Below are 12,974 nucleotides of genomic sequence, written 5' to 3' on the forward strand. Positions count from 1 at the left end.
AAAACTTGATTCTCCTTTCTGCTCGTGTAAAAGTTTGTGCTTCTAACAGGTTTGGTGGTCGATTGTATTTCAAGAAGCCTGTTGTGGAGAAGGCAAAATGCAAGCAAGTCCTTACTCTGGTTGCCAGCAACTAGAAAATGTGTATTCTCTCTTCTATATTGCTTTTTTCTTTTTCTGTTTTTCATTCTTTACTTTTCTATTTTTCCTTCTTTTTTAATTCTTTTTTTCCTTCTTTTTTAGCTTTTCTTAATTTTATTATTTTTAATGTTATTATTTTTATTTTTCCCCTTTTTTGTTGTTTTTCAATTTATTTTTTCTTCTTCTTTTCTCTTATTTTTGTGTATTTTTCTTTTTCTGTTGTGTTGAGGGTTTTTTCCCCTTTTTTTCTCTTTCGCTCTCTCTTTTCCCCCTCTGTTTTACAAAAAGATAGAGGCACACTGCAGCATTTTTTTTTTATTGCAAAATAGTGATTTAGATTTGTTCCTATTTTGTAACTGTAGAGAAATGCTTCTTACACAGTTTCTGTTACTTGGAGTAGCAGACAAGTCCTTACAGTTTCTGCACAGTTAGTTGCATGCACTTCTTGTGGGATTTTACAGGAGACAGCATCTTGGGAGCCTAGCAGTATAAACTTTACTGACAAAGCAGTACAAATAACAAAATCATGCATAATTTACATCAAGAATATGTGGCAATGTGTATTTTATTTATTTATCTTTGACTTTTTTAAAAAAACAACTGGGTTTTATTGATGTTATGAACTGCTGCAGCTGCTGATTCTGCTTTCCCTAAAAAAAAATTTCCCTACCAATTTACTAGTTTGCTCTTTTTCTCCTGTCACACCTTCCCTGGCACAAGAAATCCGTTTTAGGATCAGAATCTAGCAGAAAATGTATGTTCAAACAAAAGGCATTAAACTTTCATTCAATTATATGCTGTATGTATATATATCTCTATATATATATAGATATCTTACAAAATACAGAAGTCAGAATAATAGAATTCCATTTGTCTCTGCCAGATGAATACATTGCAAAATGTTTTGGCTAATTTACAGACCAATTTTTTTTTTTTTTTTAATTATTAATACACAGCAACATTTTATATCCCTTTTCCCAGCTAACATACAGTCATATGATTTAACAGAAGGTTTAATAACACTTAACAAACTTGAAAAGCACCGAACTTGGGAAACCACAAGTGTCAAGGAGTGCTTTTCATAGAAAGAGAGCATGAATGTGTTTTACTTAGATACTGGTATTTGCTGGTTTATGCAACTGGGTTTTGTGCAACATTTGAAATTCTCTTGCCAGTGTTTTAAAATAAGGCAGCATGAGACTGAAAAAGGTAACTGTTAGTTTTAGTATCAATTTAGAGTCAAGCAGTTTTCCTTCTTAGAACAGGAAGCTGATTAGATGAAATCAGTTAGTCTGGTGAGTTTCTGAGCCCTTTTAAAGGGAGTTACCTTCTTGGTTAAAAACTGACCTTGGTTGTTTTTTTTCCCATCCTCAGAAGTGTTCCCACGTCACACAAGACAAGATTTCAGCTCTGTGAACTGAAGTCATAACCAAAGCACACAAAATGTTGTGCCCTTGGCAGTTTGTGTTCAAGCCTCGTGCTGCTAAGAACCACTCCCCTGGAGAGAAGGATATCAATAACAACCTGGAGAAAAATAGGAAGATCCATAGGTAAGATCTTTGTCTTTTAATGCTTTCATAGTTTCTCTTTCATTGGAAAAGGAAGGAAAAACCTGTAATGTATTTCAAAAGCAATATTAACCAAAGAACAGTTGGCCCTGGGGGTCACTGGGTGGTGTTGCCTTCTAAGGTACATTTTAACTTTTGCATCTAACTTACACAATCATTGAGGAAAGAAATAATTTTGCTTTCTCTTTCACAGTCTTAAGTTTATTTGATGTATTCTAATGGTTCCATGGATGCTAGGACTTAGGGGGCATGTGTATGCTGTAAAACTTAACAAAGTGGTTATTATTAGTTGTAATTAAGTTGGGAAAGTATTTCCATTATACAATTTATACAAGACACTATATAAAATAATGGCACATGCATAATAAATTTCTCTGGGTTTAGGGTTATTTCAGCTTTCTATTGCATACTATTTATTTCTCTGACCATTCCCTACCCTTTCACTGATCAAAGTAATTTATATTAAATTGTGAAGATATGTGAAGCTGACTAGTGGAAGTGGGTGGTCACACATGCTCTGCTAGCTAAAACACATCACTGCCCCCTCCAAACTAAGGGATTTGTTGGGAGTTTCTGGTCTGGATGCCTCTCAGGTGTTTTTGAACGTAATCTGAAACCTGGTATCCAAATTAAAAAGTAGACTTAATGCAGAAAACAAAGGAAATGAATATAAAAGTATGTAATTTGCTTCATAAGCTGGAGGCTGGACTGAGCTGAAGCTTTTATACCTTAAGATTTTCATACTTTAAGTTGTTTAATTCCTCTGAGTATTCTCTAGGCAGATCATAATTGTACAGATGGCCTTTTTTAGCTTCTTGTAATGATACTCAGCCTTTACCATCCTAGGCCATATTGGTTGTTTTCTCTCCCACATAGTGGTCTGGACAGGGTGATGGTTGCTTTACTGTTGACTTCTACTCCACCCTTCATGCTGCTGTGAACAGTTGGCTTCTTAACTCAGTGTATCTTTCAGGGACAGCTCTGAGCAACTCCCTATTGATGCTGCAGGTAAAACTAGCAAAAGCCAAGCACGTTGTGTTATACTGAATTGTCTTTCTCTCTCTTAAAGCTTAGAAAATGAGGATGCCAAATTATATGATCCGAGCAAGAAGTGGGTAGAGACGGCACCTGCCAGAACTCCAGCCAAGGCCAGCAATGGGAGTGAGGTCTGTTCCTGGCATCATTGCTTCATACTAACTGTTCACAGGAGTTGGACTTACAGCTCAGAGCTTCTCCAAGTCCTCATGTGAGGACTAACTGTGGTTACATGGGGGATCTTTGGATGAAAGATCTTTTCTGAATTAAAAGGAGCAAAAAAAAGAGGTGACCTGATGGGACTGGAGTGCCTGACTCCTTCATTCACCTTTGAAAACCCAGCCTTTAGTAACATACAAGGCCTTTCTCTAAAATTGTCTGGTTCACTCTTTTCCTGAGACACTTAACTACTGTGTTAAGAGACTTTCTTGACACTTAAAAGGTGTTTGCAATGTAAGATACTGTTTCAAAAGTACAAGAATACTTGTTTCCCATTTCATATCAAACTGTGGTTAATAGTTTTGTACTCAAATCAATAAATACATTGCAGAAGATCACATTTATACCTAGTTTCTTGAACATAATTTGTAGCATTTTTGTGGTCAAAATATAAAATGAAGCTTTAGATATTTAATGGAGAGTGAAGAGAGTGTGTATTTTTATCTTTTCTCTGTCCAGGACCCTCCCCAAAATGGTATTAAAGCTTCAAACCAAATATCAAGATGTCCAAGACATGTAAAAGTAAGAAACTTGGAAAATGGATCCAGCTTTCTTGACACACTACACCTGTCAGCAAAGGAGGTAAGATATGGAAACCTGAATAGTGATTGTTCATAACTTGGAAAAGATACAGAGTGCAACATTGGGTTTTGATATTTTATTGTTCTTCAGATTATCAACTGCAGGACCAAAGCCTGCCAAGGGGCACTCATGACCCCAAAGAGCCTTGTGAAAGGTCCTAGAGATGGGCCAGTTCCACCAGCAGAGCTTTTACCTCAGGCAATAGACTTCATCAAGCAGTACTATGATTCATTTAAAGAGTAAGCCAACTTTACCTTCCTTTTTTGTATATACAGCCTCTACCTGCCTGTTTGTGAGACTACAGGAGTGTTTGTTTTCCTCACAGCTATTGGTAACTAACCTGTTAAGTAGTGTGCATTCAAAAAATAGCCAAGGACTGTTAGGAAAGGTAAATAACACTATTACTGCACTTTATGTGCTATATCTGCCAATCCCAGGTCTGGGGAATACTAAAGTGGACTCTGTACAGTGCATTCCTCACCCCCATCCCTTCAGAGTTTCTTAAATTAAAGTGTGTCTATAATAAACAGCTTGATTAGGACTTTCTTTCAGAATGTTACCTTCTTAACATTAGCTGTTAATGGGATTAGCTCCTATTCAGATCAATCTTAGATGTGAATAATGTGGATGATGGGTTTTGTTTGTGCTGTTCCCAGTATCTTTTCTCTGTGCTCTTTTTGTTCTGTTTTGATTCTCAAGGCTTTAACCAAGGATTGGAAGGCTGGTCTCTTGCTTCTCAGCCTTGCTCTGTAATATAATCAACATCAGCTCACTGAGCACACTAAGAGGGATGATCTAGCTTTAGAAAAGAGGTTTTCTTTTCACACAAATGGACATGGTGCAGAGACATCTTGTTGCAGGAAAAGCTGGAACACCTGGTTGAGATCCAAGACTTTGCAGTGACAAAGTTTTCACATGACAAGCTTTCAAGTGACAATTCAATGTTTGCTTATCCCACTGTAGAACGTTATCAGACTTTCAAAGGGTCTCAGCCACATAATGGCTACTTCTTCAGGCACTTTGAACTCTTCTACAAAGCTTTCTTCCATCTGAACCTTTCTGAGAGTCCCTGTCTTACATGCAGGCTGTGCTCACTTGCCAGCACATTACATTTGCACATCTCTGTGCTTCTGCTCATGGCTATTTGATCACATTGATTTACACTATCTTACATGCTTGCCCTTGATCTTTCATCTTGTTGAAAATGTGAAAGCTCTCAGACAGTGCAGGCTATTTTCATTCTATCTGTAAGCCAACAAAACAATTTTTGTCTGTGCTGGGATAAATATTTCCTAGTGTTTTGACTTCATTCTCTGTTATCAAGCTAAAGAATTTTAGAGGTGGTTTCTCTGACAAAGAAATTGCTCAGCACTTCCTTTTAAGAATGAAAATCCTACTTACTTTGCCCAGAAGAGCTGAGTTCCTGTGAAAATAATAGGGCTTTGAGAAGACAGTCACTATAATCCTACTGCTGGGCTGAAGTTAGTGTGTTCTCTAGTTTTCATTTAGTTATGATTTGACCATTTTTTCCAAACTAATCTAGAAAATCCCAGTTTAAACTGAAAACTCTACACAGAAAATCTTGTGATCAATCCATGTATATGCTGGGTGGTGATAGATAAGTAACAGGGACAAGCTTCTCAGTGTTTATCCAGATATCATACATACTAATTCCCTCCCTGGAAAGCTACCTTCATCCTGGCAGATAAAATCAGTGATGTAAGTGGAACTCTTAGAACAGGATGCTCCAAAGCTTGATGGCTTCAGCAATGCCTGTGCTCTTCTTAACCCAGAACATAAGAGAAGGTCTGAAGTTTAAATCAGTTCTAAGTACTGACATTTTCATTGTTTCTTTTCATGGCTGTTTCCCATTCAAAAGGCCAAAAATAGAAGAACATCTGGTCCGACTGGAAGCAGTGACCAAGGAAATAGAAAAAACAGGAACCTACCACCTGACAAAGGATGAACTGATCTTTGCTGCCAAACAGGCCTGGAGGAATGCACCTCGGTGTATTGGGAGAATCCAGTGGTCCAACCTACAGGTAACCTGTGAGCCATCATGGCCAAGCAGTCATCTGGAGTAAATCAGCAAAATGTCCTTTGCTAAAATACGCCAGTTGCTTCAACTGAGGACCACTCCTCTCACACATATCACATGATCAACATGTGTAGGAACCAAGTGTATTGTGGGACCATGTCTTGGTCCTTGGAGGACTGTGATGTGTGACAATATTGCTCTCATATGAGAACAATAAAAATTAACCTTTCCTAGTGGAGTCAGAATTAAATGGAAAAATACTGATTTTTATTTCATTTTTCCCCTTAATCTTTCCTTTCCTTAAATGCATCAGAAAATGAAGGAGCTTACATTACTGTTTCAAAATCAGCTTTCTTTCTTCATGTTTCTTTTGGAAACACAGGTCTTTGATGCACGTGATTGTAGAACAGCAAAGGAAATGTTTGAGCATATCTGTCATCACATTCAATATGCCACAAACAATGGAAATATAAGGTAGGTGTCTTTAATTTTAATTTTAAGCAACAAAAATCACATCCAGATCTGGATTCCAAGACTTGAAATGGTCTATCTAAATATTTTGACAACTTGTGTCTGCTCTTAATTCTCCTGGTGCTTAACTGTTCCTCCAACCATTTTGAAATATTGTAACTTTCATGACTGATGTTGCAAAATCTTTAGGGGAAAAAGAGACCATTTGGAGATTCAGGGAAGTAATTCCTGGGGAAAAAGAGACCATTTGGAGATTCAGGGAGGCGGGTGGAGAGGATGAATGATTTTATTTCTATTGGTGTTTATTTTGGAAATATAAATTGCTGTGGGTAACAATTAATGTTTTAATAATTAGAAGGTGTTTGATGTGCTGCTGTGGTGTAAGGGGATGTGATTGTCTGTCTCTCTGGACAGATCAGCCATCACTGAGTTCCCCCAGAGGACTGATGGGAAACATGATTTTCGTATTTGGAACAGCCAGCTCATCCGCTACGCTGGGTACCAAATGCCAGATGGGTCTATCTTGGGAGACCCTGCCAGTGTGGAGTTCACACAGGTACCCTTCCAAATACAGCATCACAACTGCTTCCCATCTCATCTAACCCATCTGTCTTCCTTTTATTTTTTCCCTTGTGTGTTTAGGCAGAGTGGGAGGGGAATGTGGTGGTATGAAGTGAATGGGACCTTCTGCCAGGGGTTCTAGGTGCAATTTGTACAATCCTGATATAAAAATACTCCCCTCCATCTCAGAACAGGGTGAGCTAATGATCCCCTTGAGTTAGGGACACAATCAATACTTGAACATAGAATCATAGAATGGTTTGGGTTGGAAGGACCTTAAAGATCATCCAGATCCAACCCCTCTGCATGGGCAGGGACACCTCCCACCAGACCAAGTTGCTCCAAGCCCCATCCAACCTGCCCTTCAACACTGCCAGGGATGGGGCAGCCACAGCTTCCCTGGGCAACCTGTTCCAGTGTCTCACCTCCCTCACACTAAAGAATTTCCTCTTAATGTCTCACCTAAATCTCCCCTCTTCCAGTTTTAATCCTTTACTCCTTGTCCTCTCACTCCCTGCCCTTGTAAAAAGCCCCTCCCCAGCTTTCCTGGAGCCCCTTCAGGCACTGGAAGGTGCTCTAATGTCTCCCTGGAGCTTCTCTTTTCCAAGCTGAACACCCCCAACTCTCCCAACCTGTCTTCACAGCAGATGTGCTCCAGCCCTCAGATGGTCTTTGTGGCCTCCTCTGTACTCTCTCCAGGAGCTCCATGTCCTTCTTATCTTATGGGCTCCAACAATGTCTCCACACTGACTGGGAGAACCTTTATCCCTTAGCATTTACTTCAGCAGCCTTTAGAAGGTTAACATTCTTTTGTCTTCACATCCAGGGGGGTAACCTGAAAAAACCCCAAATGTCCTTTTTTTACAGCTGTGCATTGAGCTTGGGTGGAAGCCCAAATATGGCCGCTTTGATGTAGTTCCACTTGTTCTCCAAGCAAATGGCCAAGACCCAGAAATATTTGAATACCCGCCAGAAATTGTCCTCGAAGTGCCAATGGAGCATCCAAAGTAAGCACTCAAGATTTAGATAATTGCATTTTTGCCTCTGCCTCACCTTGGCAGGTTATTAGCCTGTGCCTGCAACAGTCATTTTATGAGTTCTTTGTCAGGATGAAATGAAGGTAAATTGTCCTGAAGGATAAAATGCCTGTTAGAACAATGAAATGAGATTTAATTTAAGGAAGCTAATAGCAATTTTGTTGGGAGTCTTTTCTCTTTTTTTCATTTCCATCATATTCAGAATTTTAAACAATCATCATTTCTTATGCCAGTGGAGAATATGGCTGCACTCATAATCACCTGTTTATTGCCTTTCTTTGTTTTCTTCTTCATGGTTGCTTTGGGAGTGACCTGCAGATTGCAGAACTCAGTAATACTGTTCTGCAGTTTCTTTAGGAGACAATTTCCAGTTCAAATGGTAAATGAAAACTGCTCTGAGCTTTGGCAGACCATGCCTCCTGGGCTATTTCTCCTGGAGTCCCTACTCTTCATCTTCCTGGACTTTTCTGGTTATTGCCTAAAGGAAGAAAAGATGTATAAAGTAATGAATCAAAATGCTTGTTTAACAGGTACGAATGGTTTAAGGAGCTGGATCTGAAGTGGTATGCACTGCCTGCTGTTGCCAACATGCTCCTTGAGGTGGGAGGCCTGGAGTTTACTGGATGTCCCTTCAATGGCTGGTACATGGGGTCAGAGATAGGAGTGCGAGATTTCTGTGATGTGCAGCGGTACAACATCCTGAAGGTAACCTCCTGAAGGGGTGCTCTGCTGGCCTGCAGACCAAAACCTCTTTTTCTGAAAGAGGCTTTGCTGGGAAGGCTGTTGAATTTCCATCACACTAACCCTTCAGAGCTAATCTAACACAATATCCTGACTATTGTTGGACACCTTGGAATCTCTGCCAAGACTACGACTGCCAGATTGTCTGAGTCCTTCCACAGTGTTCTGGCAGGATCTGTTCCAAACAGCTGGACAGGATGGTGAAACTGCAATTGTAAAAAAATACAGAAAGTGGTGTCCAAAGGGAATTCTTCCCCAACTTTACCCTGAGTCCTCCTGAGTCAGGACTTTTGCTCTCTGTACATTTCTCAGAGCTGTATTTATGTCAGTTCCAGTCTGCTGTTGACAAGGCAGAGGAGTCCCTGTGGTTAGCTGCAGGTCTTGGGCACCTCACCAGTACAAATCATTAATGCAGATTTATGATCAGATACTGACCACTGCCCACTTTACCAAACTAGAACATCCTCAAGAACCACAACTCCATAATTCAAGTCTTTCTGCTGCCATCACGTTCCCCAGCATGTCTGACTCCTCCCCGTTCAGCAATACTTTCTCCTGCATATGAATGTGATGAGAAATCATGAGGTTCAAGTCCCACACAGTAAATTTGCTTTTCCCTTTTCTCTCTTGCCACATGTAGGAGGTAGGGAGAAGAATGGGACTGGAAACAAACAAACTTTCATCCTTATGGAAAGACAGAGCTGTTGTTGAAATAAATGTGGCTGTGCTTTATAGCTTCCAAGTAAGTCAATGGAATCCAGAGAGACATTGAATATTGAGTGTCCCTTTTTCCTTTCATTTAAACAGCTTTCTAGAAATGTGCCAATGGACCAATGCTCAGTGGAGGTTATCAATGTGATTCTGATAGTTATTCTTGATTTACACCTGGGAAAGCAAAGGAATCCATATTTCTTGCTGTTGCCAGAAAAAAATCTCAGGTGAAAGCAGAAGGGAGAGAAAAAGAAAAGTTAAAGGCAAAATTCTCCATCCTATTAACACATATGTCTAAGTGTTAAATTCTATGTAAAGACAATGGATAATAAATTTATGTACAATTATGTTTTATTTAACATATCATAACAAGATGATATATGGATGAAAATGAATCAGAGGCTTTTCAGCACATACTCCCAGTGTTGGAGAGGTAAAATGCTGGCAATAAAAAAAAATCAAAGGTCCACCTCAATTTCTATCTATATAATGGTTGCCAATAGTAATAATTGACCAGGAAGTCCTTCAAATATTAACCAAAGCAACAGGATTACTTTAACTACATCAGGCAGAAGAAGAGAATGAGCTTTTTAATGCATGTGTTTCTTTTTTCAATTGTTTTAGAAACAAAATGTCACTATCATGGATCACCACTCAGCTGCTGAGTCCTTCATGAAGTACATGCAGAGCGAGTACCGAGCTCGGGGAGGCTGCCCTGCTGACTGGGTGTGGATTGTGCCTCCTATATCAGGGAGCATAACTCCTGTGTTCCACCAGGAGATGCTGAACTATGTCCTCACTCCCTTCTATTACTACCAGGTACATGTTATCCAAAAAAATATTATGCCAGTCAACAGCTTCAGCAGTGCAGGTGATAATATGGGACCTGAAGAGGTCTGAATGAAAAGCCTTGGTTAAAGAAAGTTAATCTCTGGGGAGCTTCATAACTAGCAGGGAATATCTATTCCTGCTATATTATTGTTGTTGTTCTTAATATTATTATTATTATTATTTATTTACAACAGTGTAAGGTTATGTTAGTTCTGTTGAATTCTCAAGCTGGAAGTGAAATGCAATTTAATGCTCCAGAAACTGATCCTGTATTTGTACACAGTGGATTGGATATACAGATTCTATTTATTCTGTCCCTTTAAAAGATACAAACTTGTGTATTTATTATTTTTGATTTCTTAACTGAAGCTTAACTTTTTTTTTTAAAGGTGGATGCATGGAAAACACACGTCTGGCATGATGAGACCCGGAGGCCAAAGAAAAAAGAAATAAAGCTTAGCATCTTGGCAAAGTAAGTTGCTCAAATGAGTGTCTTCATGCTTTTGGTCAGCTGTTCTAATCCTATGATGATTTTGTTCCATGTTTGTTTTTTTTAATAATTATTACAGTTGGGACCAATTGAATTGTTTGAATCAAACAATCATAGTCAACAGGTAATGGTCATATCTGAGATTTTTATTCAGGGCTATCTATAGTGTACTGCTTCTCAACAGTCTTCCAAAGAAAATCCATGCTCAAGATAATTCTTTCCTAGCTTGAATCAATCTGATTTACTCTGTATCTATGTTAAAAATTATATGTGACTATTTTTTTTTCCCCAGGGCTGTACTCTTTGCATCTTCACTCATGAGACAAACAATGGCAACCAGGTCCAAGGTCACAGTCATCTATGCATCAGAGACTGGGAAATCTGAAACACTGGCCAGCAATCTGTGCAGCTTGTTCAACTGTGCCTTCAATGCTAGGGTAAGAAAGTATAAATCATCCACACTAAGGTCTGAATGTTTCGTAAATGTAAGTTGGACTAGAACTGATCTCATGTTCATTTAGGGTAATTCCTTGTAAATTGTGTTAAGGGTCATCTGACAGTCACAGAGGTATCTACCGCTAGTTCTTATGTCTGGTAGCAGTTTCTCATGAGCTTTCTACCTTCCAGATTCTGTGCATGGATGAGTACAACGTTTGTGACCTGGAAAAAGAAACACTTCTTCTAGTGGTTACTAGCACTTTTGGAAGTGGAGATTCTCCAAACAATGGAAAGGTAATATTCATCTCAGAAGTATATATGAGGCTCAGCTCCAGGTCTGAGACCAAAGTCAGCCCTTTAATTTTTCCTATGGAAAATATAGATCAGGGTCTCACTTCTGTTTTCAGTCAGAGTATTGTTCTAACCTGAAGTATTTTATGAATTTTTACACAGAACTTGAAGAACTCCTTGCTCACCCTGAAGGTGCTGAGAAAAAAAATTAGGTAAAAGTACTTTGTTGTTCGGTTTGCATGTGCTTGAGTGAGTCCTTTTGCTTTTCATGTAGCATAACACTGTGATCTTGCTCTCTCCTTCTGCAGATATGCTGTGTTTGGTCTGGGGTCCAGCATGTATCCAGAGTTCTGTGCCTTTGCTCATGCCATTGACCAAAAACTGGCCCAACTGGGGGCTTCTCAGCTCACTCCCATAGGTGAAGGAGATGAACTCAATGGGCAAGAAGAAGCCTTTCGCACATGGGCAGTCAGTGCATTCAAGGTGACTAGATAAATACTGAGCTCAACAGCTGGCTTGTTCATTCATTCATTTTATTTCATATTCACTAGCATCCCATCAAAATGGGGGGAAATGAAGGAACACACATGTCTGCATTTATATCTGAATTTTGAACTCCTCTCTTTTTTACTGCTTCCCTATGTTGAAGAGGGAACTCAGCCTGTTTTCTATTATTTTTTTAACATTCGCACAAAGTTGCACGAAACCTTTTGGATAATGGAATATTGAGCATGAACAAGGGTGGTAACATCCAACGTCAGAATTTGTTTAAGTAGGTCAATTTTTTAACTACCCTGGTATAGAAGCAGAACCTTCTTAAACTCACTGAACCCTTATAACATGGCTGAACTCAACAGAACCAATAAAAATGGCAATCTGGGGAATAGATAGCTCCTCATTAGGATTAGGATAATGCTAAGAATATATATATAATATTTTTCTACTATGAATAGCCTTCTGTTTTGCTTTTATTCTAGACTGCCTGTGACATTTTTAACATCCGTGGGAGAACAAGTATCCAGTTGCCTAAGATATACACCTCAGATGAAAGCTGGGATCCTAAGAGCTACAGGATAGTACATGACTCTCAAACCATGGACTTGGCTAAAGGTATCACTTCCCACCTTCCATGTTCTCTGTCCATTTTGCTTCAGATAGGTCTGAACTGTGAAGGTTTTCTAGAAGTGATATTGGTCCTGCTAGATGATAGAATGTATAGAATAAAGTACAGTGGTCAGAGAAAAAAAAAAATAACATGGGTTGACACTGCATAAATCATTATCTTCCCCATTGCAGTAAGAGCAGAACACCAGAACCAGCAAACATGTTGGCAGCCCCAGGAGAACAAAAGGTGAATGAACTACTTCTAGTCAGGGAAGGTGTGCACATAGGAGATGCAACCAACCAAAAGTATAGCAGATTCTAGGGCAAGCATGGTTCAGTTCTTCTCTGCATATCATTTGGAGACATTTTAAACAGACCTAATGACACAATTGCCATGAGTCATGTCCTGTTTTCTCAACAGCACTTGCAAACATTCATGCCAAGGATGTAATTCCCATGAAGCTGAAATTTAGACAGAATCTTCAAAGTGTGAAATCCAGGTACCATACCTCCTTCTTTTGAATATTGCCAGACTACATTTTACTAAAATCTTAAACATCTGAATTACCTGGTTATAAACATCTTCTCCCTGCAGTTATTAAGAAATAGGTATTAATTTTGTACTGATAGTAGAAGTATATAATTATGACAAGACTGCTTTCAGTCTTTGCTGGTTTAAATAGGAGCTAACTTCCCACAGAGCCTCTGGGAGTGTAGGG

General features: G+C 39.1%; 1 protein-coding gene across 1 annotated transcript in view; it reads left to right on the plus strand.

Moving 5' to 3' along the window:
• The first annotated feature begins 1,581 nt into the window (after window positions 1-1,581).
• The window catches only part of NOS2 (nitric oxide synthase 2, inducible), a 17,948-nt gene continuing 6,555 nt past the window's right edge, over window positions 1,582-12,974 (plus strand). Inside the window, exons 1-18 of the mRNA XM_010009095.1 lie at window positions 1,582-1,688; window positions 2,776-2,872; window positions 3,420-3,542; window positions 3,633-3,781; window positions 5,422-5,584; window positions 5,963-6,054; window positions 6,466-6,607; window positions 7,480-7,619; window positions 8,180-8,354; window positions 9,031-9,132; window positions 9,726-9,920; window positions 10,322-10,404; window positions 10,715-10,859; window positions 11,050-11,154; window positions 11,314-11,363; window positions 11,460-11,634; window positions 12,129-12,261; window positions 12,677-12,755. Coding sequence (XP_010007397.1) covers window positions 1,582-1,688; window positions 2,776-2,872; window positions 3,420-3,542; window positions 3,633-3,781; window positions 5,422-5,584; window positions 5,963-6,054; window positions 6,466-6,607; window positions 7,480-7,619; window positions 8,180-8,354; window positions 9,031-9,132; window positions 9,726-9,920; window positions 10,322-10,404; window positions 10,715-10,859; window positions 11,050-11,154; window positions 11,314-11,363; window positions 11,460-11,634; window positions 12,129-12,261; window positions 12,677-12,755 — 2,255 coding nt within the window. The remainder of the gene's footprint in view (window positions 1,689-2,775; window positions 2,873-3,419; window positions 3,543-3,632; window positions 3,782-5,421; window positions 5,585-5,962; window positions 6,055-6,465; window positions 6,608-7,479; window positions 7,620-8,179; window positions 8,355-9,030; window positions 9,133-9,725; window positions 9,921-10,321; window positions 10,405-10,714; window positions 10,860-11,049; window positions 11,155-11,313; window positions 11,364-11,459; window positions 11,635-12,128; window positions 12,262-12,676; window positions 12,756-12,974) is intronic.

The sequence above is a fragment of the Chaetura pelagica genome, unplaced genomic scaffold, assembly GCF_000747805.2.
Source record: "Chaetura pelagica isolate M959 unplaced genomic scaffold, ChaPel_1.0 scaffold72, whole genome shotgun sequence".
NCBI lineage: Eukaryota > Metazoa > Chordata > Aves > Apodiformes > Apodidae > Chaetura > Chaetura pelagica.